Source organism: Panthera leo, chromosome B3 (assembly GCF_018350215.1).
Source record: "Panthera leo isolate Ple1 chromosome B3, P.leo_Ple1_pat1.1, whole genome shotgun sequence".
NCBI lineage: Eukaryota > Metazoa > Chordata > Mammalia > Carnivora > Felidae > Panthera > Panthera leo.
The window spans coordinates 33,850,036-33,874,526 of record NC_056684.1 but is presented as its reverse complement, the minus strand read 5'-3'; the positions used below and the strand labels follow the sequence as shown (position 1 = coordinate 33,874,526).

The following is a 24,491-nucleotide window of genomic DNA, read 5'->3' as shown; positions in this document are numbered from 1 at the left end:
TTTAACAAATGCTACCATTTATTTGAGTTGTTATTTTTCTCTAGGCACAAGTGCTTACACTGGCTTACCTTATTTAATTATAAAAACAAGTTTACTTTCAAACTACAAAAACCATTTTATAAGTGAAAAACTGGAGGCTTAGACATTAGGTAACTTTCCCAAGACTACACAGCCAGTGAGTAATGAAGTTGAAAATCATAACTATATTGATTGTTATACTACCTTATTCTTATTGCTTATATATAAGCCTCATTATTATTGCTTATATACTTTCTCCTATCATATAAATTAAAAAAAAAAAAAACCGTAGGATAATAACAGTGCACATTTACTGACCATACATCATGTATCCTAACCCCATACCCCAAGAGCTTATTTGCGCATTCATTTTTTGTTTTTTCTTTTTTTACCTTTTATGTTCATTCAATCAAAATAAATATAAGCATCTACCAGGAGTCAAGCATGATATGCCTTTATGATATACCTAATTTTCACAACTACTATGATAAATAGCTATTATTATCCTTACTTTTTACCCATGAGCAAACTGAGGCTCAGAGTACTGATGAAGCTGGAAGTTAAAAACAGGTCTATCTGGTTTTGAAACCCACATTCTTTTTTCTTTTGTTCCTTTCTTTAAAGCCTATGACTAAACTTACACATCCATATACTGTAAAGAGAAGTTGTTCTACAAGGCTTATTACAAAGGACAGCATCCTTCTGCCATCTCATTCCTTTTCTGATCCCTGGAGGCAACCCTTTTGAATTGATTTAACTTTTTAACATTTACCATACTTATATTGCTGCCATCCTTGTGACCACAAGTAATGATTAAGCATGTTCCAACACTCCTGTTCTATACTCTCCACAGACAGGTATGCCCCCAACAGAATCAAATGGCAATTTGAGTTAGCTCAATATATAATATTTTCTTGTAACAGCCACTTTTTATTACACAAATAATATTCACAACTAAGGCATGTAATTCCCTGCATAACCTATTTTTTTCTCTAGAGTTAAGGTTTTGCTTTACATTTGCTCACTTATCCACATACAATTCACTTCGAAATGCTTTCCTAGTTGTGTACATCTCTTTTCAACATGTTCAAACACAGTAAGTACTCCATTTCTTTAAGAAATCTCTCCCAGAGCCTTCTAATCTGCTCTAATTTGGCATGGTTTCCCTCAGTACTTGTACAAACATCATTTGAAAAGCTACTTTCATCATCATCATTATGTAAATTCCTTTTGTCCCTATTGTTTTACAATGACATGTCTTTTAGTACGGGTCTGTTTTCATCCATTATGTTGGCCAATCATTGGGCGCTATCAATCTAGAAACCCATGTCCTTCAGTTCTGTGAAACTTATTTAAATTACTTTATTAATGATTGGTCCTCTTTATTTTCTTTGTTCAGTCTTTCTGAACTTCCTATTAATGTGGGTCACTGGATCTTCTGAACTGCTCTATGTTCTTATCTTTTCTTTTTTTAATTTAAAGTCCAGTTAACGTACAATGCAATATTCATTTCAGGTGTACAATACAGTGATTCAACACTTCCATATAACACCCAGTGTTTATCACAACAAGTGCACTCCTTAATCCCATCACCTATTTCGCCCATTCCTCACCCACCTTCCCTTTGGTAACCACTGGTTTGTTCTCTATAATTAAGAGTCTGTTTCTTAGTCTGTCTCCCTTTTTTTTTCTCCCTGTTGTTCATTTGTTTTGTTTCTTAAATTTCACATATGAATGAAATCATACAGTATTTGTCTTTCTCTGACTTATTTTACTTAGCACAGTACTCTCTAGCTCCATCCATATTGCTGCAAATGGCATGATTTCATTCTTTTTGATGGCTGCGTAGTATTCCATTGTGTATATATACCACATCTTCTTTATCTAATCATCAATGGACACTTAAGCTATTTATCATAATTTGGCTATTGTAGATAATGTTGCTTTAAACATCAGGGTGCATGTATCCTTTTGAATCAGTATTTTTGTATCCTTTAGGTAAATACCTAGTACTGCAATTGCTGGATCATAGGGTAGTTCTATTTTTAAGTTTTAGATGAACCTCATACTGTTTTCCAGAGTGCTGCACCAGTTTGCATTCCCACCAACAGTGTAAAAGGGTTCCCCCTTCTCTACATCCTCACCAACACCTGCTATTTCTTATCTTGTTGATTTTAGCCATTCTGGCAGGTGTGAGATGATACCTCCTTATAGCTTTAGTTTGTATTTCCTGATGATCTGTGATGCTGAGCATGTTTTCATGTGTCTGTTGGCCATCTGGATGTCTTCTTTGGAAAAAATGTCTATTCATGTCTCCTGTCCATTTTTTAACTGGATTATTCATTTTTTGAGTGTTGAGTTTTATATACGTTCTTTATATATTTTGGATACTAACCCTTTATTAGATATGTCATTTGCAACTACTTTCTTTCATTCCATAGGTTGCCTTTTAGTTTTGTTGATTATTTCCTTCACTATGCACAAACTTTTTATGTTAAGGAGGTCCCAATAGTTCATTTTTGTTTTGTTTCCCTTGCTTCTGGAAACATGTCAAGTAAGAAGTTGCTGCAGCCGAGGTCAAAGAAGTTGTTGCCTGTTTTCTCCTCTAGGGTTTTGATGGCTTCCTGTCTTACGTTTAGGTCTTTCACTAATTTTGAGTTTTCTTGTGTGTATGATATGAAAGTGGTCCAGGTTCATTCTTCTCCATGTTGCTGTCCAGCTTTTTCAACACCATTTGCTCAAGAGACTGTCTTTTTTTCCAATGGATATTCTTTCTTGCTTTGTCAAAGATTAGTTGGCCACACATTTGTGGGTCCATTTCTGGGTTCTCTATCTGTTCCACTGAGCTATGTGTCTGTTCCTGAGCCAGTACCATATTGTTTTGATGATTACAGCCCAAAGCGATTTTCTTACCTTTTCTTGTGTCTTCCATCTCTTTGTCTTTTTCTTCAACCTTCTGAGATATGTCCTTAACTTTCTTTCCAACTATTCTAGTTCTTTCTTTATGTTATCATATTTTTAGTTTTCAAAGGCTCTTTTAATAATGAATGTTTGTCTTTCATGCACTTTGTTTGGTTCCATGTATGCAGTTATATTTATTTATACAGGTTTGCTGATTAGTTTCACTTGTCTGTCTTGAAGTTCCCTTTCCCCTGCATAGTTTATTTTTTCCAAGTTGTATTATATCCATTAGTTTTAGTTTCTTTAATATAAGATGTTTCTTCAGGGGTTCATGGGAGGCTCAGTCGGTTAAATGTCCTACTTCGGCTCAGGTCATGATTTGGCAGTTTGTGACTTTGAGCCCTGCATCGGGCTCTGTGCTGACAGCTCAGAGCCTGGAGCCTGTTTCGGATTCTGTGTCTTCTTCTCTCTCTGCCCCTCCCCCACTTGTGCTCTGTTTCTGTCTCTCAAAAATAAATAAATGTAAAAAAAAAATTAAGATGTTTCTTCAAATGCAGTGATAAAATACAGGGCTGAGAAAAAGCACTATTTGGAAGTTCTAGTGTGCATTGGTGGAGCTTCCGAACTGGTCTTCCTTGTATGGTTATCTGGCTAGTCTATTTTGTAGGGCGAGCCTCTGATACCAATACCTCTGGTCTTTCCTAGGAGTTGTACAAAAGTCCCAAAGACTTTTTGAACGATTTGTCAAGGGGATATGTGAAATGCGGAAACTGAGTGGAATCTTAATATTCAGTATGTAAACATTCATTAAATCTCCTTATTCCAAATATGTACCCCAGTCCTCAAATGTATCTGAGAACTCCAAGTAAAGAGATCTTCTATTTTATCCTTTCCAGAGAATAAATTTCTAGCTTTCTGCTATGATTGGGGAAGATCAGTCAGCCAGAGGCTTCTTTCTCAGGTCTGACCAGTTGGTTTATGATTCAGCTTTCTTCTATTAAGACATTTAAAATTTGTCTATTTCCTTTTTGGATTCCACAATTTTACTATTGTTGTCTCTCGTTGTTTTATTGTTTGTTGTTGTTTGACCTGCACAGGTTTTATCATTTTAACAATTTTGGAGGAGGAAGTAGAAATTAAATTTATATATTTAATCTGCTATCTCCAGCCGTAGGTTCTTTCTATTATGGTATATCTTTTTCCCAAAATTTGATCTCTAACATAATCTGGTCAGGATTTGCATTATCTTGGATTATGCCTCTATAGACATTTAGGAAGTGGTCTTTAGTAGGACTAAGAACCAGAAAGATTTCAATGTAATCTTCAGGTGTTCAGTGAAGGCCCAATTGCCTTCTGTAACACAATAAGAGACAAAGATATTTACTTGTCAAATAAGAACTCCATATATTCTCTTAAAGGGAATAGAATTATTTCCTGACAGTCTTTTCCAGTTCTGTTTGTAAAACACTTTAACTCAGAGAACAGAATCCAAATCCAAAGCTGGAAAATATTGTCACTCTCATCTGGTCTAATCTCCCTTTCTGACAACAAAAAGATCACAAGTTGTATAATGATTTAAAGACTTTGTCCAAATCACACTGCTAAACATACAGAAACATAAAGCTCATCATGTAAATCTGAACTATCAGATGCCTGTCACATAGTAAGTACTTAATATTTGTTGAAAAATAAATTTCAAAACTAGCTGCTCTATCAACTATGCTTTTTAAAAGAGGCTAAGTATAAACTATAGTTGATTAGTAAATAAAATGATATCACCCCTATTAACTTGGTGTATATACCTTATATCCGAATCTGAAGCCTTCTGCCTCACTGCCAATTTTGTAATCTCTCCTTGAGACATAGTCTTATGAAGCTTTGTTTCTTCATCAACTGAAGAAAATCGCTGTGATGTCTGTAATAATTACATATATGGAAGACTTTAAAACCAAGTAACTATAACAGCACTGTAATTAAAACTCAAGTTATAGAATTTGAGAATTATATCTATGAAAAATATATAAAAATACATTCATATTATTTAGCAATTCATTGAACTAAAATAACCTAGTAAAAACTCTATTAACTTCCTAATCTGAAGTAAAAAGAACTTGGGTCAATGAAATGCTGAATAGGACCTACCAGCTCATGTTTTCTGACAACTTAACAATGAATATCAAATGGAAAGGTATGAAAGAAGTCAAAGCCAACTAAAGATACAGACAAAAGATCCAGGATCTGATAAATCTAGAATACTAAGTACAGTCTTTCATGCCTTTTATTTGTCCCTGTAAGTTAATAATTATTATGGCCTAACTTGCTATTATAGATTCTTATTATACTCAGTCAAGGATTTTAAAAATCTAGAAGGAAAAAAAAAAACAAAAGCAAAAACAAAGACCAAACAATTAAAGATCATTATCACCACTAATGCTCTATACAAACAACTTACACGGCTTTATCAAACTGGGGCCTGAATTTCAATCAGCAATTTTTGTTCCATTTGTTTACAATGTGCCCCTTTAAAATTTGGAGGAGAAAATTTCTTGTTACCTATTCAAATCATTTCCTAGTATTTCATTTTTCTATAATTATAGTACTTTTCTTTAGCCTTTTAGTCTGCTTGACTATGGCCTTATCAACATAAATAGAAAATAACATGGATTGCTAAAATTTAAAGAACAGACTTCTGCTTCTGGCCAAGAAGAATTAACAGGGACCTGTTTTATCCTCTTGTCTGAAACAACCAAAAACAAAAACAAAACACAAACTCACACAAAATAGTAAGAACCAGCAGTTATCAAGATGATGGACAGTTATCCCTGAGAGATGGGAAACAAAGGAAGTAAAGTCTTTCATTTTCCCCAGCCTAATGCCTTGAGACAGTTTCCAGGCTGTTACACAGGGAGGGGGAATCCAGGTGAACCCTGTCAGACTCTCTGAGTTGGACACATGAAGCTGAAGTCCAGAGAGACCAAGGTTGACTAGGGACCAAAAGGCAGAGTACTGAAGAGGAAAGTGATGCACAAATAAAGAACTCTAGAGATCTTCAGAAACTATTTAGCTGAGTACTAATCAATAGTTCTATGTCAGACAACTACCCAAGACCAGGCAAAGGATCACCTGAAAGGTTTAAAGGAAATAGAATCCCACACCTATGAAATCCCAGTAATAGTGCCTGTACCCAAGAGCCAGAATACATAACTTTATGATTCCCAGGGCACTGGGTGAAGTACACAGAGGATCTTGCCTCAATAGTCAATAATGAGCCCTAAGTGAACTATTGCTCTGTTTAAGCCTAACAAATCTTTGTTTTATTTAATAAAAATTGTATATTAAGTATAGAACATAGTTCAATTTACATATAAATATTAAAATTACTACAGTCAGACTAATTAACATATCACCTCCTCACATTGTTTGTTTTTTGGCAGTGAGAGCACCTGAAAGCTACTCTTTTAGAAAATTTCCAATATTCAATACAATGTAACTAACAAATCTTAAAAGGAAGACCTAATTGCTTAGGAACAAATTGCTTCCAGAACCAAGCTCTAGAACATTACTGGAAATAACAGTCTCCAGCATATTAATTAAATACAAAAGTACCCAGTAAGCACCCAGTAAGACAAAACTCACAATGTCAGGCATCCAATAATGCCTATTTCTAGGCATGCAAAGAATATATATGACTGACAAGGAGGAAAAAAAAATCAATCCATCTATAGTGACTCAAAACTGACGCAAATATTGAGCACTAGGAGATCAGAGAACCGACTAAAAAGAAAGGACTTAAAACTGCATGGGATTCAAGGTGACTTTTTTTTTTTTTTAATGTTTATTTTTGCAAGAGAGACAGAGCATGAGTGAGGGAGGGGCAGAGAGAAAGAAAAAAGAGAGAGAGAGAGAGAGAGAGAGAGAGAGAGAGAGAGAGAGAGAATCCGAAGCAGGTTCCAGGCTCTGAGCTGTCAGCACAGAGCCTGACACAGGGCTCAAACCCACAAACCGCGAGATCATGACCTGAGCCAAAGTCGGACGCTTAACCAACTGAGCCACCAGGTGCCACCAAGGTGACATATTTTTAAAATCACTGCTTCTGAGGAAAATGAAGGTAAAAAAGAAGGAAGGGGTGCCTTTTGGAGATTGAGTAGTGAAAAGGAAAAGAAGCAGAAGGGTAAAATTTAGAATCTAGCAAGGCAAAAAAAAAGTAACAAACGAAAGACACAACTATGCCTTCACCACACACACACACACACACACACACACGCACGCACTCACACACCTACCAGACCCAAAAGAGGCTGCCTGTAAAATAAATTTTTCTTTGTTACACTGACAGAAGAGGAAGCCCTTTTGAAATCAAGTTACTTATAAACTATCCCAAATGAATATGCAGAAATTAAGACATACAAAATCTACACAAGCTACAATAAGAAAACAAAGAAAATTAAAACCAAAACAATGCAGTTGATTAACCCATCTCCCACTGACCAAAACCAAGCATGAAGTAGAAAACTGTAAATCAAAAATGAATTTAATAACTTCATATATGAAATACCATATTAATCAGAAATTCAAAAATTAAAAACAGAAATGAGCTCCCCCCTTCCTAGAAAAACCAGGAAGAAGTGAAAAGAGTCAAATGAACTCAGGAAAGAAATAAAAAGATAGTAAAGAATAGCTTAGAAGATGCCCAAGGGAGAAAATACACAAATGCAAATTTAAAAGGGACTGAACAAAGGCAGAAAGATAATAAAGAATGTAAAGTGATATAAAGAAATGAGTGAAAAGAGTCAGAAGAGAAGGTAGTTGAGTTGGAAGACAAGAAAAGAAGAAAAAATCATTTATAATTGGGGTCCCTACAAGAAAAACAAAACAATGGATGGAACACAATATCTAAAACTGTAATCCAAGAGTTTCAAGAATAAGGCAAAACCTGAATTTGTGCGCACACACACACACACACACATACAAGTCCTGCAGGTATATGGGATAACTCACCTGTGATGATGAAGTTGAAGACATATCCTAACTTTTAGATATAAAGAAAAAAAATTCTGGAAGTCTCCAAGTAAAAAGAGCCAATAACTCTTTGAAACAGCAAGAGAATTAGTCTGGTAACAGACTTCCAAAAATAACAAAGTGAGACAATAAAATAGCATTTTCAAAACCTCAGGTATAAATCAAGTAAAGTATGAATCAAGGATTTTATATGTAGCCAAGATGTCCCTTCAAATATCAAGGGAATTCCAGAGCTATGAGCCTTCCTGAGTAAAGTATTAGGAGCAGAGCTACAACCAATCAAGAGATAAACATGGAAACTTCAGCAAAATATTTGATGTGATCATTTCAGATATTTAATAGATCTCAGACAAAAAACAAAGATGGACACTAGAGTGAAAGAATATGTAAAATTAAATGTTCTGACAAAGTAGAAGTAAAAGTCTAAAAAACAGAGGAAAGGTAGAGACCAGAATAATTTGATAGTTGTGCCAAAACAGGTGAGAATTAAAAAATATTTTTTTATAAATGACTAACTGGAGAATAATAGATTAAAATATGGTAAATTAGGGGTGCCTGGGTGGCTCAGTCAGTTGAGCGTCCGACTTCGGCTCAGGTCATGATCTCATGGTTTGTGAGTTCGGGCCCCATGTCAGGCTCTGTGCTAACAGCTCAGAGCCTGGAGCCTGCTTCTGATTCTGTCTCCTCTCTCCGCCCCTCCTGTGCTCATGTACTGTCTCTCTCTGTCTCTCAGTAATAAATAAATGTTTAAAAAGTAAATAAAAAAATAAAAATAAAATAAAATATGGTAAATTAAGGGCATTTTTTAAAGTTATATACAAACCCAAAGAAAAGAACACACCACCTCATATCAAAAGAAATTTTAAAAAGTGAAATAAAAAAGTAACAAACAGCAAATTTAACATAATGCAGAATAACAACATAAAATTATAAGAGTTGAGACCAAAGCTATCAGTTATATCAATAAATATAAATAGATTTAACTCATCGATATGGTAAAAAAAATTTTAATTTGGCTCACAAAGTAGGAACCAACTATAATGCATACAAAACACATCTAAAGCAAAAGGGTTCAGAAAGGCTAAATATAAAGGGATGAGTAAAAGTACTCTAGGCAAATGGAAATAATTAAGAAAACAGAGGCTATAATACTATTATTTAAGTAGAATTCAAGCAAAAAGCACTGAATGTGACAAAGGACACTTTTTGATACCAAAAGCCACAATTCACAATGAATAATAGGAAACTTTAACACAACAGTCTCTGTATAAGATAGCTGTATAAACAATAGTAAGTATATAGAAGGTAAACAACCTAATCAGTAAGGAAGAAATTATGGTTATATTTTGAAATTTTACATTCTGAATACATAATATATACCTTCTTAAAAAATGCACAAGGTGCATTCACAAAAACTAACCACATATTAAGTAATAAAGAATATAACCAATAAATTTGATCAACTAGAAGCATTACAAATACTCTTTAATCACAATACAATAAAACTAGAAATTAAAAAAAGTTAAAAAAGAAAAAGGTTCTTCCTCTGAAAACTAAAAGATTTTTATTGAGCAGGTTTTGGGTAAAAAATAACATAAACTGAAATTACAGATTTTCAAAAAGTAATTGAAGACTTAAACACATTAGAATAAACAAGATATATCTAAAGTAGTGATCAGAAGAAAATTCACAGCCTTAAAAACCTGTATCAATAAAAATAACTTCAATAAGTGAATTAAATTCCCCACAAAAAATGTAGAAAAATAAGACAGTAAACCAAAAGAAAATATAAGGAAATAAATAATAAAGGTAAAAGCAGAAATCAGTGGAGAACGGGGAAGCGGTGGGGAACTAGGTATCATAAATAAAAATCCTGTTGTTTTGGGAAAAAGTAACAAAGACAAATGATTAGCTAACTTAAAGAAAAAAATGAAAAAACACAACTCTATAAAATATGAAATGACAAAAGGGAAATAACCATTGAAACAAAATTTTTAAAAATCATGAGATTATTTCCAGACCTCTATGCAAATAAATCTGAATGATTAGATGAAATGAATAATTTCATAAGAGAAATTATTTACCAAAATTGACCCCTTTAGATAGAAAGTTTGTAAGACTAATTTCTGTAGAAGAAATATAGAAGTAACGAATTACACCATAAAAATGTACCAATCCAAGATGGTTTCATAGGGAAATTCTACCAAATCTTTAAAGAGCAGAGAGTTGCGATGCTATGAACCATCCCTAACTTCTGGGGGGGGGGGGGGGGAATACATATATAAATCCTAAGTATATTCAACAGTATGGCTGCTGTGCTGGGACTGCCAATCCAAACCTTTCATGTCATGAACTGTTCAATATCAACCAGATTTCTAATTTGCAAGACCCATCTCAAAATCACCAGCCTAGGTTCTAAAATTCTATAAACATCCTCTCCTGGCTTCCCCTTTCTGAGGCCTAGCCAAGGTAGATTTTCCTTTACTGTAAAATAAGCTAAAAACCTTAGCATTGCTCTATCTACAGGTTTTTCTGGCAATTTTTTGTGGAGAGAGTGGTGGTGAGAAGGAAAATTCAACAAAGACAAGGACTAGTGAATATCTCAGAGAATAACAAACAGAAACAGGAAGTGACAGCAGGTTTGGGGTAAAATGAGAAATTTATCATACTGGAGATAAAGAAGACAAATTTTGGAGAGCTATTTAGGAATCATGCCCACAGAGATGATTATTTTCCATCTAGGGAATGAGAGAGGAAACTATAACGTTACCTATACCAATCCTACCAATAAGGAATAGAAATGATGTGACTAACTCACTTACCATCTAGAATATTGAGAAACTAAAAACTATATAAAAATTGGTTTTAAAAATACTACATGACAGGGGCACCGGGGTGGCTCAGTCAGTTAAGTGTCCGACTTCAGCTCAGGGCATGATCTCACGGTTCACAAGTTTGAGCTCCACATCAGGCTCTGTGCTGACAGCTCAGAGCCTGGCGCCTGCTTCTGATTCTGTGTCTCCCTCGCTCTCTACCCCTACCCCACTTGTGCGCTCTCTCTCTCTCAAAAATAAATAAAAACATTAAATAAACTTTTTTTTAAATATTACGTGACAGAACATATTCTTCTTGGGTAAAAGCCAACACAACGGATAGAAGAACTGAGCGAGAGCAGCATACAGAGAGTAAATAGTTATTCAAATGGCAGAATTAAAGGCAGAAAGTTAAAAAAAAAAAAAAAAAAAGGAAACTGCTACTCTTTCCACTCCTCCTAGCAGGTAACAATTAATTAATGTTAATTTAATTAACCACTGATGAATTCAGGAGGTAGTGCTTATCAAATCCTCTTCAGGTAATTCATTTATAACTGTCTTTATCCTATTGGATCAGTTATTTTGCAAGTGGAAAGGTAAGACGGCTTCTTCCAAGATTGAATGACACTGTTTTTAGAGAATGTCGCAAGTGACAGGGTCACTTTGTCCAGGAAAAAAAAAAAAAAAATCCAGTTTTTAAAAACCCATGTGTCTAGAAAATCAAGCCTATTTAAAATCCTGGAGATACCTGAATTTTTGAGAATTCCCATTTACAAACAATTAGTCTTCATCTTCATAGTATCAGATAACATTAGAACACGGCATATTTTCAAGATAAACAAACAGAAACACATTTTAAACTGTCTCCACCCTTTCCACCCCCAACCCCAATACTATCTATCAGCATATTCTAGAAAGCAAAGCTGCTTCATGCAAGTGTCCACCAGAAACAAACACCACCACCTGTTCCTAAAATAGCTAGTGATGAAACAGAAGGACAGTGAGAAAGCTGGAAAGGGGGCTATATACACTGTGCAGGGATACAGAGTGCTCTACAACTACTGGCATGCAGTGACCGTCAAAAGCAGGTGAACAGAATCATAGGCAGAGGCTACCAGCTAGAACCCTTAATGGGGCCAAATGCTCCAAGCAGAAAGCCCAACCTCCAGCTCATCTCAGTAAGAGTTTTCAGTGAGGAAGAATTCTACCACCAAAAGGACTAAGGTTTGTAACAAAGCAAACTCTCAGGAACAAAACAGCAATTACAATGCTAAGTTCTTCCACAAATTAAAATTCTATGTACGCTTTAGAGAATAATTTAAGTATGCTCCCTATTTACACTAAAAAAAAAAAAAAAAAAAAGAATACTTTTTAGTAAAATTAGTTGCTCTGTAACATAATTTCATCTTTAACCACTAATCATATGGTAGAGTAAGTTTCATTATTTATAACTCAAAAACAGGGCACCTCCAAAATGGAGTTACTTTACCTTACACTGAAGAGAGGGCTTTGGCTCTAGTTATATATATTAATAGATACACAGATTGTTTCTAACTTTTATAGCCCTATGGTTTAGCTCAGGGTAAAGACTCATTTGTCTAATTAGAGACCTAGTCATACAGTTTTCTATTTTTATTTTTTCTTCTTAGATTATCAATATTATCATTTAAAAATGGGGTCTATCTAACGGAAGATAAAGACAAGGAGGGTATTCTAGAAATTAGCAGAAGATTTAATTCTTTGGCACAAACAGCTTACAACAGTTCAAAAATGAAATATTTAATATGTCAAAAGACCAACCTAAAATTTTTCTCCCATAATGAATATATACTAAAGAATAACATTAGAAACCCAACTTAATTAAGGATATGCATGGAAATAAACCACATATATCACTCCACTTGATAAGTGATAATGTTTTAGTACATATTAGACATAACAGACTCTTTATATAGTATATTTTCCAGGACAATTCCAAAATCAAATACTTTATATCCATAAATACATTCATACTTGTCAAACTATATATACCTAATTTTGGATGAAATATGATGATAAAGTTATACTCTTGGTCAAATATTTTGACTAAGTGTAGCTTTATTCAAACATAACTCCAATGTTATAATTTGTGATTAATTCAAATTCACATTACATATAGACTTCTGCCTGGTTAGGTTGGTCCAAGAAAACATTTTTGGCACTGTTCATTACATTTTTTAAAAATTAATGTTTAGGGATGCCTGGGTGGCACAGTCAGTTAAGTGTACAACTCAATTTCGGCTCAGGTTGTGATCTCACGGTTCGTGGGTTCAAGCCCTGCATTGGGTTCTGTGCTGATGGTGAGAAGCCTGCATGGGATTCTGTCTCTCCTTCTCTCTGACCTTCTCCTGCTTGTGTGTGCTCTCTCTCTCTGTCTCAAAATAAACAAACTTAAAAAAAATCATGTTTATTTTCTATTACTAAATAATGGTGGAGGGGAAGCAAGCTTAAAGGCCAAAAACAAAAAAAAGGAGAGTACCATTTCAGTTAAAAGCAATTGGATTATTTAACAACATACCCTATTCACGAGACCAAGGATCAATCAGCAAACTACGGCCAGCAAGTCAAATACAGCCCACTGTTTTTGTAAACAGTTTTACTAGAACACAGTCCTATTTGTTTACTTATTATTTATGGCTATTTTCACTTTACAACAGCAGAGCTGACCAACAACATCTAAATATTTACTATCTGGCCCTTTACAGAAAACAATTTGGGGGCCCCTGATCTAGACCTTTTAAGATATAATAGAAAAACTCTACATTAGTGCTAAATTAAATAACCCTAATTTCCCCTAATTTATGATTTGATATATGCTGTTAAAGTGCCCTTTATCTGGTCCTATTAAATTAAGGTTTAGTTTTATTGCTGTGTTCACTGAGGTTTCCCGTGTACAAACCACTATACAAGGAAGAAGCCACAAAGGTTAGCTTTAGATTAGCAAAGACTACTCACTATTCCCATCAGATTTGCTTGTTCCCTATATTTCTTATATTGCTGTAAAATTACCATTTCGGAGTCACTGTGAGAGGCCTGACCCAGGCTGGGTGCAGGCCCTAGCTCAGAGTGAGAAGCTTGATCAAGGGAGAGAAGGGGCTCAATAATGTCATCGTAATCATCTTCCTCTGTATCCCCCTCCCCATCGGCAAAAGTACCTCTAGTCAAGAAATCGGAGCGCGTCCGCGCCATTCGAGCTTTCTTTTTATGGGCCGGTCTGGCAACCTGCTTGACCAAATGATAAAACAAATAACACAACAATGTTTTGTTTTGGTTTTTTTTGGAGACGATGCCAATGAAAGACATCTGAGAGCTCATGAGTCTCTTGAACCATCCCTCCACCCCACTGTATCCTCTCTTCTAGAAGTGACAGAGATAACCAAAAGCAATCCATATACATTACTCTGGACAAAACACAAATGGAAGCTAAATCTACACTGTTCTCCATCGCCAAGGAAGTCATCTTTCACCGCCATAATATGTCACCAAAGCCACTTGCATAAATTGCCTTCTTTCTTTAAGCAACATCTTTTTTGTAAACATAATCTGGGATTTGAGTCACCATTCCCTCCCTAAAGTACACTTCCCTAAGTATAAGAGACTTAACTCATTGCTTCTTTCCCATAAACACTTGGGAGTAAATGCATAAATGAGGTGCTCTACTTATAAGAATAATAATTTCCAAAATAGGTGCATCTATTTTGCATAAGAGAGATAAAATTCAATACTTACCTCTCCTTGGCCCGGCCCAGTTAATTTCACAGGTTTCCAATTTGGTTCATCTTGTTTATGGAGTAGAGGATTTCCACTGTTTAAGGCTTCCTTGTTGACACTTAAGATAAAACAACAGGATTACATTTCAATTCCGAGCAGACATCCCATGGCAACAGTCTTAAAGTACAACATGAAATATAGCCTAACAAGCCAAGTCAAAGAATTCTAGAAAATCACATAAATATTTCCAGATCTTACCCAATTCCTAAAACAACGTATCAATGTTTTTCTGCCTATCCTAATTAATAGCATTATCAAGAATTAACATATGTGACTGAATTAGAAGCCTGTCCCTGATAATCACTGGGTATATTCTACTATGATATATGTTTAAGAATAGTAGCAGCAGAATTAGCTCAAGAAAACAGATGGATTTGATAAGGGAAAATACTACATCCCCAAATCTTTAAAATCAGTCTTAGAAGGGACCTTTTATTCTAATCATTATAAAATACCTGATAAGTAGCTACTAAGTGATAAAGATCCCATTACTTTGTTTTATACTGAGATGGTTCCTCCTGGTTAGCAAATTTCCTTTCTGAAATCCCTCTGTAGCTTTCATCTACTATCTTAGTTTTAAAACTGTTATACAGAACAGTGAGGTGCCTGGGTGGCTCAGTCAGTTAAGCATCCAACTTCGGCTCAGGTCATGACCTCATGGTTCATAAGTTCAAGCCCTGCATGAGACTCTGTGCTGTCAGCTCAGAGCCTGGAGCCTACTTTGGATTCTGTGTCTCCCTCGCTCTCTCTCCCCCTCTCCCACTCACACTCTGTCTCTAAAAAATAAATAAACGTTAAAAAAAATTTTTAACTATTATACAGAACAAAGTCAACACTAGAAGGATAAGAAATTATTAAGTTAAAAGAGGTATGCCATACAAATAGCACAGTGTTAGTTTATGAAAATTTAATTTTGCTTGAATAACCACATGATGTGACTACTTTATCATTAAATTCTGTTACCTACCTTAACTCAGAACCATGAATCTTAAAATTTATCAACATACCATTATCCTCTCCTTAGAACTATAAGCTCACTGAGAATCATACCTTACCTTCTAACATAGTGGTGGGTTTAAAGTACACACTAACTTATAATACAAGTTGGCAGACTAACTGCTCTCATGCAAAATCTTCCATTTAATTTTTATAAGTGAAGACCAAGGGGCCATAAAAGTTATACTGTCCTTTACCCTATGCATAAATCCCTAAACAAACCAAAATAGATGGCAACCTTTCCTAGCTAAAGGCGTCTCAGGTATCTCCCTTTTTGACCAACCCACGATCAAACCTAGCAATCCTAGGCTATCCTAAAAGACTCCCTTTCATCAAAATCTGTCTTGCCACAGTTAAGCCTATTGGCCTTTGATTTATTCTCAAAACAAGAAAACAATGTTTGATAGCATCTGAACACCCTAGCCAACTTTTAAACTCACAGCATTTTCTTTATATTTCTCCATGATTTCTTTTTTGTTCTCTTTCATTAACCAGATGAAGGCCACAATGCACTTTATCTATAGAAAGTGCATTTCTTTTCTACAGAAAGAACACTAATCTAAAATTACTTCCTAATCATGAAATCCAATGGTGATTCCTAATCATGAAACTCAAGTTCCATTCCCAGCTATTTGTCTCAGTATGTGATTTTGAACAAGTCATTTCATCTCTATAGGCCTAGTGAGCTCATCTATAATAGTGTGGCAACTGGACAAAATAGTTTAGAATTACCAACATTTGCAATTCTATAAAGTGCTAAGGTTTATAGTATTACTTATACAATAAAAGAAGACTTAAAGTATGAATTTTATTTAAGCTTTCACAGAAACAACCTAACACATAATCATTTTGAAGATAAATAGATCTTAATGAGGCAAAGCAAACTAGATCAAGTACCCTTAAGATTGTTTATCTTGGAAAATGACAAAAGTAATTTACAAGGATTCACAAGAATGATTAATGTTTTTGAAATCTATAAGTAAGCCTTTCACAGAACTGATTCATGGATCCAACAACTACACAAACATACAACACACACACCTCCCATCACTAAGCTTAATCAGAATGACAGGAAATAATGTTTTTAACACTCTGATGGGCTTATATATGCTTATACAAAGTCTTTGAACTTTTGGGCAATCTCTAGGTTAATGGGTAGGTATAGGACCTCAAGCTGTCATTTAGTCCAACTGCGTTTCATAATACCATACAGAAACCCCTAATGGAAAAAAAAATACCAATGATTTTTTGCTCGTATTTACAAAGAGTTTCTATAAAATCTGTATGTAATTTTACAGACAAAAATATTTAAAAGCTCAAGCTATGATAAGAGAGAAAAGGTTATTTGCATAGTTAATGTGAAATTTAATTTTTTTAGCTCTAAGATATATACCCTCCTTTCATTTAAACACTGACATTCTTGTGGCACCGTGGTGGCTCAGTTGGTTGAGCATCTGACTCTTGATTTTGGCTCAGGTCACGATCTCATGGTTGTGATATCGAGCCCCATGTTGGGCTCCACATTTACAGAGAGTGTGGAACTTACTTGAGATTCTCTCTCTCCCTCTCTGCCCCTCCCCCCTCTTGTGCACTCGCTCTCTCTCTCTCTCTCTCTCAAAATAAAAATATTTAAAAACAAAACACTGACATTGTCCCAGGAGAACTGAAAGAATCCACTATACAACAAAGACTTAATAAAATTTCTTAAATTTTATCATCTTTGTTTTTATGTTCCACTTAAAAAGTGCTTTTCTCATGATGCTCATGATGACCACAAGTTAAGAAAACTTAAAAGTATAAAGAACTTCCACTCATATGAGGCATCCACTTAAGTAGTCAAACTCTTAGAAACAAAGTAGAATGGTGGTCACAAGGAGGGACGCCTGGGTGACTTAGCCAGTTGAGTGTCCAACTCTTGGTTTCAGCCCAAGTCATGATCCAAGAGTTGTGGGACTGAGCCACATTGGGCTCAGTGCTGAACAAGGAGACTGCTTGAGATTCTCTCTCTCTCTCTCTCTCTCTCTCTCTCTCTCTCTCTCTCTCCTCCTACCCCTCTCCCCAGCTTTCAAGTACACATGCACACTCTCTCAAAATAAAAAAGAAAAGAAAAGAAAAAGAAAAGAAAAGAAAAAAGAAAAATGGTGGTTACCAGGGGCTTGGAGTAAGGGGAAAGGGCTGGTTGCTGTTTGATAGGTAACAGAGTTTCTTTTGCAATATGAAAAAGTTCTAGAGATCCACTGTACAACAATGTGCATATAGTTAACACTACTGTCGTATGTAATTAAGAATGGTTAAGATGGTAAATTTTATTCTTTTTGTGTTTTTTACTACACACCAAAAATGTATAAAGTACTCAGTGAAGACCCAATAGGCCAAGAGCTGGGACAAAGTACATTAACTTTAAAGTGTGACAATAAAAACCTGGACTTGCCTCACATGAAAAATCTAAGACAACCAGCATTTGCCGAATGCCTAGCCTACTATGTTTATAGGCACTGTATTGACCTTCACAAATGCTTTCTCACTTAATGAGAAGAAACCAAAAAACTCCATCTATGCTTAGTCAAAGATTCCTATGGTATAATTATATCCAATTTCAGGAACCCTGCTAGAGTCAACATTAAGGGAATTTTTTTACACAGAGAAAATGGCTCATTTCGGCAGCACCCATACAAATAGTTGAGGTAGATTAAAGCAACTTAGCAAAATTCTCCAAAAAGTTTCCCATTTACACAGAAAATAAATATCATTTCACTTACAGGGAAATACTCATATTGTCCTTTGGTGTGAAGAAAATGACCCTAGTAGTTCCATCTCTGGAAGGGCCATCAGATTTGTGGATGTAAGACTGAGCTGGCCTATGATGCTCTCTTTTGGAAACACGATTATTAGAAAGTTTACAGGCTACATTCATTTGGGTACACATTCTGTCTGTCTTGGATAATTCCTTGGTAGTAGCAGATTGGTATGGGCCTCCTTTCCTTTCAAAGAATAAGGTGACAGGTCGGTCCTTCTGGGACAGGTGAGCAGAAGTGCTGTCTTTTGGAAGAACTGCCTCTTTTACAGTTACTAATGGAGGCCCTAGTACATTGGGTTCTTCCTTATTTGGGGTATTCAGAATGAGGAGAGAGGACGGCCTCTCTACTCTTTGTTTTGATGGATGGAAAGATGGTGCCAGGAACAACTCCCCAGTTCGTGGCTTTTCAATGGTCCTGAAGGCTTTACGCTCCTTCTCTAAAATATCTGTTTGCTGACGAATCTGTTCCATCATCTCTTTTTCATTCTGCTGCTGCAAATGCTTTTGCCTTTCTTCCTTCTCAGTGTTTAGCTTTTCTAACTTCTTCAGCACAGTATTAGAAGAATCTGTATTCAAAGACGTGACAACTTGATTTTCTCCGGAGGAGTGGTACTTGCTGGCTTCCCTGTTGATATCCAAAGTAAGAGCTGAAAGTGTTTCTTCACTTTCTAATAGCTTGTTTCTCTGGATACCTGTGTCTAGTTGGGAACTTGTTTTCAGTGGATCTTGTTGAGGAATATAAAAAAATGTAGGCAGACTATTTGAAATAAAGGGGTCTCTCAGCTGTGGCTTACAGGTAATAGATTCAGAACTGCAAACCAATTTTTCCTTCACAGTCCCATTCTTCAAATGCACTGAGTCAGAGGGTGTTCCCTTTTCAATCATGGTATAGTTAGTCTCACTTGAGGAACTGAGGGCATTGTCCTGTGAATCAAATTTTGGACTGCTAGATATTTTAGGCAACAGACTCTGCAAGTCTCCTTCATCTAATATTATGGACTCAAGTTTGCTCTTCTGGCTTTCCTCACAGCTCAGATGTTCCAAACTTCCTTGAGAGCTTTCACTGTCAGGTGTACCCTGTAGAGACTGAAGACCTTCAGGCATCAGTTCTGTAGACCATCTACGTTCCTCTGAAGGAGACATGCCACCAAGAGAACGAACTTTTAGCAATTCTAAACTGAATATAGCTTGCTCTAGTTCTCTCATTCTCCGACTTTCTCTTTTGGCCCGACCTACTTTTTTCTGGTGGAGATCCTCTAAGGACTTAGGTCTCTCTCTTACAATCACTTCTCCCTGCAAGTCCACACCACTTTGGCTTCTGGCTCTCTCCTGTTGCTTGTTTGGGGACTCTTTCAAGCAGTCCATTGAACTCTCCTGGCTAATTCGATTACTCTCTATCACAGATTTACATTCCTCTATAGCTTTCACTCTGTTGTCAAAGGAACAATCCTCCCATTCTGAAGGGTCTGAGCCCTGAATTTCCAGAGCTCCATATGGCTCAGGATCTGCCAATCCAAATTCTAGTTTTGTTTCTTTCAGTCTTTGTTCTTTTAAAACTTTAAATCTATATAACAACAGGAAAAAAAAATGGGTTAGAAAGATTTTTTAGTTACTACTGGAGAGAATACACTTTACTGAGAATTTAAGAAATAATTTGAAAGTTTCAAAATTTTCTTCTTAAACTAACTTGGATGCACATTTCATTATTCTATTTCTATGAGTGAGATATTTTATTAAGTACATTAATCCTAATAGGGCATCCTAGTCAAAACATAAATTAACTCAGAAGTAAAGCTCTCATTTTAGAAATAACTTTATTTTAAGGTAAACCTTAATAATGAAATTAAAGTTTCTGAAGATAAAAACAACTGAATATTGCCAAATTTTAAAGACTCAACCTAATGTAAAATCAATTCTTAGTGGTTGTAACTGTAGACCATGTAGGTTTTCAATCCAATTTAATTCAATAAGTATCTGTTTAGCTTCTTTTAGAGACCATACAATATGGGTTAAAACTGCTAGGAACATCACAGCCTAGTGGAGAAGACGAAATTGTACATAACCAATTCTAATACAAGTTAGGCAAATGTTAAGAGCAAAGATATAAACAAAATAGCTGAAGAGGAAAGGAGTAAGTATCATAACAATACAAATTACCTTTGTCTTGCTCTGAATCCTCTACATATTGATTGCAAAAGGATAATTTTGCTCCTTTGTTCTTGATACCTCTTACTTTCTCTGTAGCCTTTCCATCTTGCCTGAATACAGACAGCAGCCATGTGCCTCTGCCTATAGCATTCCTTCCATCTCTGCTGGATGATGATGGCTGCAGTCCGGAGCTCCAAATACCGCTGCCTCTCCACATGAGCACGCCAGGAAGACTGGAGAAGCGTGGCTGCACTAGCCAAAACTAAAGCATCCTTCTGCACAGCTACATTTCTGGCTTGCTTCTGATTTAGATAATTCCTCCAGAATCGCTGTGAGGAAGACAAAACAATAGAAATGGCTGTCATATCTTATACCACATTTTCACAGAAAAAAGAAAAATAATAAATTTATTGTGTTGTAATTAGAGATTAAGTGGCTAAATAGCTAAATTGTGCCTGATTAAAGTGAAAAAAAAAAGCTTTATTTTCCAGATATGCTTGGCTAAAACAATTCTTAGAGAATATAACCTCGATGAAGTTAATTATAGAACTTAAAATAATTTAAAAGTTTTTGATGCTTTAACAAATTACATTATCTTCTTGGGCTATAGTTTTGCCAATATTAATGGGTTTAAGGTCAACATGCACATGTTTCAAAGATAAATATTCTAAAAATTTTCTTGTATTAAAAGAAAAGGGCCTATGGAGGAGAACAGAACGGTCATCATATAAATCAGTGAAGGAAAAAATAAAACAGATAAAATATGAAATAAGATACCTATCATCCAAGAGGAGTACAGAGCAAGAGCAATGTATATATAACTCTCAAATATCACTCAGGAAACAATCAAATAAAAATAACTAAGGCAACAAAAATTAAGGCACATAATTCCTTTGCCCCTAACCATAGTGTACAAGACATTACAGCTATAAATTCAATTTAATTTAACTTCAACTCCATCGATGTTTATCAATGGTCTATTAGTATATGCCAGGTAATCTTTTGATGCTATGAACATTTCAAAAATGAATAGGACACATTCTCATCAATGAAGAAGTTTATATTCTTATTCAAATGTTTCACAGTAAAATTCTAGTTACTAAAATAAAAGCCAAATAAACTAGCAAATCTCATGCAAGAAATCCTTTACTTCCCACCTGGATAATGATGCATGCCTGTCTCAGGTGGAGGAAATGCTGCCTACACAGCAGGACCCTGAACCATCGCTGCAACAATATGATTCTGCGCAGCACCTCTTGGTGAAGCAGATCTTGTAGGTGCTGTCGTTCCTGCTCCTTTAGGAACACCTACCAAAAAGAAGAAAGATGAGGAATACAGCTTATGAAGAAATGAGAAATTTATTTCATGAATCATCTTTTCTGTGGTAAGCTGCTTTTTTTTTTTTAATTTTTTTTTTTAACGTTTATTTACTTTTGAGACAGAGAGAGACAGAGCATGAACGGGGGAGGGTCAGAGAGAGAGTGGGAGACACAGAATCTGAAACAGGCTCCAGGCTCTGAGCTGTCAGCACAGAGCCCGACGTGGGGCTCGAACTCACGAGCCGTGAGATCATGACCTGAGCCGAAGTCGGACGCTTAACCGACTGAGTCACCCAGGCGCCCCTCTGTGGTAAGCTTCTTTAGAGAAGAATACAGTGGAAGAAATGAAAAGCAGTACTGATAAATATTTCTATCAATATATCCAAAGAAGTCATTCTCAAATTAAAAAAAAAAAATTGCCATTAGAATATAGAAAGAGACATTAGAACATAGAAGGGGAAATGAAACAGTGAACACGAATACAAAATTCCCAGTTTTAGAGATTCATTGCCATCATGAACCACTTGTACCACTGGTAAAAGGTCATATTGTTCAAGGATGTTAGGGTGGGGGGATGATCATAATATGAATAAACCAATAATAACAGTCTTTTTGAAACCCAGTATGCATCAAAGGCTTCTTGCTACCCAAAGCTATTAATCAATTTATTTACTATTTTATGCCATTAATAAATCTTTAGGGGTTTAGGAGGAAACAAATATAACTTAAACATAGTCCCTCTGAAAACAGAATTTGCACTTCACCCTTAAAAGCAGGTAGATATTAAAACCTATATATATCTTTAAGGTGTACAATGTGACATTTTGATGTATGTATACATTATGAAGTAATTACCACCAACTAATTGATATCCATCACCTCTCCCTTCTGTCAAAAAATTTAACACTATTTTAAAAAAGAAGAGATATTAGATACACAAATAGGAAAACAGTAAACTGTAAGGCAAAAGACAGAGGGCTCTACCTAAGCAAAACAAGGAGCAGGAAATAATAACAAATGTACACGTACATGGCAGCATGTACAGGAGACAACCGAATAATCTTCATAAAGAAAATATTAAATGATGTGAAGTCACAATATGGAGGTTCTTGAAGAAGAGAAAGATGTTTGAATTTAACGGGAGGTTATCAGGTGATTATTATTGAGCAGAAAGTCAACATAAAAGAAAGAAGTATATTAAGATGATGGTTTTGATACTATGGGTAGAGTGACTTAAATGGAATGACAAATAGACTGAAATCGGATGAGGAAATACTGTAAGAGAACTATAACTGAGAGCAAAGGAACAGGCTAAAATGCCAGCAGTAGGAATGAAGAAAAGGGGCATGACGTGAGAATCATTTGTGAGAAGACACAGAACTTTGTAAAAGGATTAAGGTGAAGGGTCAGGCCAAATAGCATTACAGTTTTTAGCCTAAGAACCTAGAAGAAGGATGAGAGAGAAAAGAATAGATGAAAATTAAGGACAGTAGGGTAATTTGGATAAGGTCACTTTGGGCAAGTTGAGTAGAAGATTACAGTAGAATACCTAGGGAGTCATTGTTTTTAGGCAGTTAAAAACCTTAAGCAGACCTAGAGCACTGGCCAGAAGCTCTTTGGTTAATACTGACTATATTAAGTAAAAATCTTAATATTTTTAATCTTAATATCTCAATTTCCTTATGATAACTGGTACAGTATCTTTTTCAGAAATGTTCTCTGGGGCAAAGATCGCCATTATTATCTAAATATAAAAATTCACTCAAATTTGACAAGGAGTGTATATATTATATTTACCATGGATTTTCCAACTTGATAGTTATCTGAATTAAGATTTATTTTCCTGAAGAAATCCTGAATGTTAAATTTGGATGGAATAATATTTCGGGGAAGAAGTACATGGAAGTGGCTCACAAAATCCTGAAAAATGAAAAGAAAAATGTTGTAAAATCACAAGAAAATTATAAACATGTCTAAACTATGTGTAAAATGTAAACATGGGTCTAAATTAGCTAGCTGTCCTTTTACTGATCGTTTTCTCATCTTCTAAACAGACTGAAACCAAGAAAGTATTTAATTAAAAAAACTACAAAGCAGTTAATTTGTAAAATGGGGGTGGGGCGGAGAGAAGATAGTGAGTTCTACATATTTTGTTATCAAAAGGGAATGTTAGAAGAAAAAAGCAGAAACTATCCCTTTTGAGAAAGTTGTGTTAAAGACCAAAGAAAAAGTTATTTAATAAGAACTGAAATTTTTAGCAAAAAAACATGCAAAGGTGTCAGCTATTACAGGGTATAACTGAGAACAAAGCGTTCCCGCCCAGAAACAGCAAAGAATCTGTTCAGCTGCTGAAAAGCTTCAACATAATTTCTATACCCATAGCAGCAGTAGCTAATGAGAATACCTGTGAACCTTGCTGGCAGCTTACTATAAAAGAAAATCTTGTGAGAAAACTTTACATAAACCTAAATAGAATCTTCTCTTGAACCAGGTAGCTCTGATTGAACTATTTCCATTACTGGAGTAATCAGCAGGAGGAACTACTATGTTACAAGTAAACTTAGTATTAGTAAACATTCAGATCAAATAAGAATAGCCAGGAACTGGATTCGATTACAACACATAAGATTGCTGCCATTCAATGGAAGTGAGTACTTTCTATCCCTCTTC

The 24,491-nt window shown here is 35.3% G+C and overlaps 1 protein-coding gene across 7 annotated transcripts in view; it reads right to left on the bottom strand.

The window, feature by feature from the left end:
* The window catches only part of MYO9A (myosin IXA), a 282,825-nt gene that overhangs the window by 87,125 nt on the left and 171,209 nt on the right, over nt 1-24,491 (bottom strand). For 5 of the 7 annotated variants that reach the window (XM_042941515.1, XM_042941514.1, XM_042941519.1 and 2 more), the window contains 7 exons: nt 23,619-23,741; nt 21,660-21,809; nt 20,512-20,831; nt 18,317-19,918; nt 14,520-14,619; nt 13,800-14,012; nt 4,722-4,834 (listed from right to left, as the gene is read on the bottom strand). In XM_042941515.1, the coding sequence (XP_042797449.1) occupies nt 4,722-4,834; nt 13,800-14,012; nt 14,520-14,619; nt 18,317-19,918; nt 20,512-20,831; nt 21,660-21,809; nt 23,619-23,741 (2,621 nt within the window). The remainder of the gene's footprint in view (nt 1-4,721; nt 4,835-13,799; nt 14,013-14,519; nt 14,620-18,316; nt 19,919-20,511; nt 20,832-21,659; nt 21,810-23,618; nt 23,742-24,491) is intronic. The other 2 variants (XM_042941518.1, XM_042941520.1) reach the window with 2 other exon arrangements.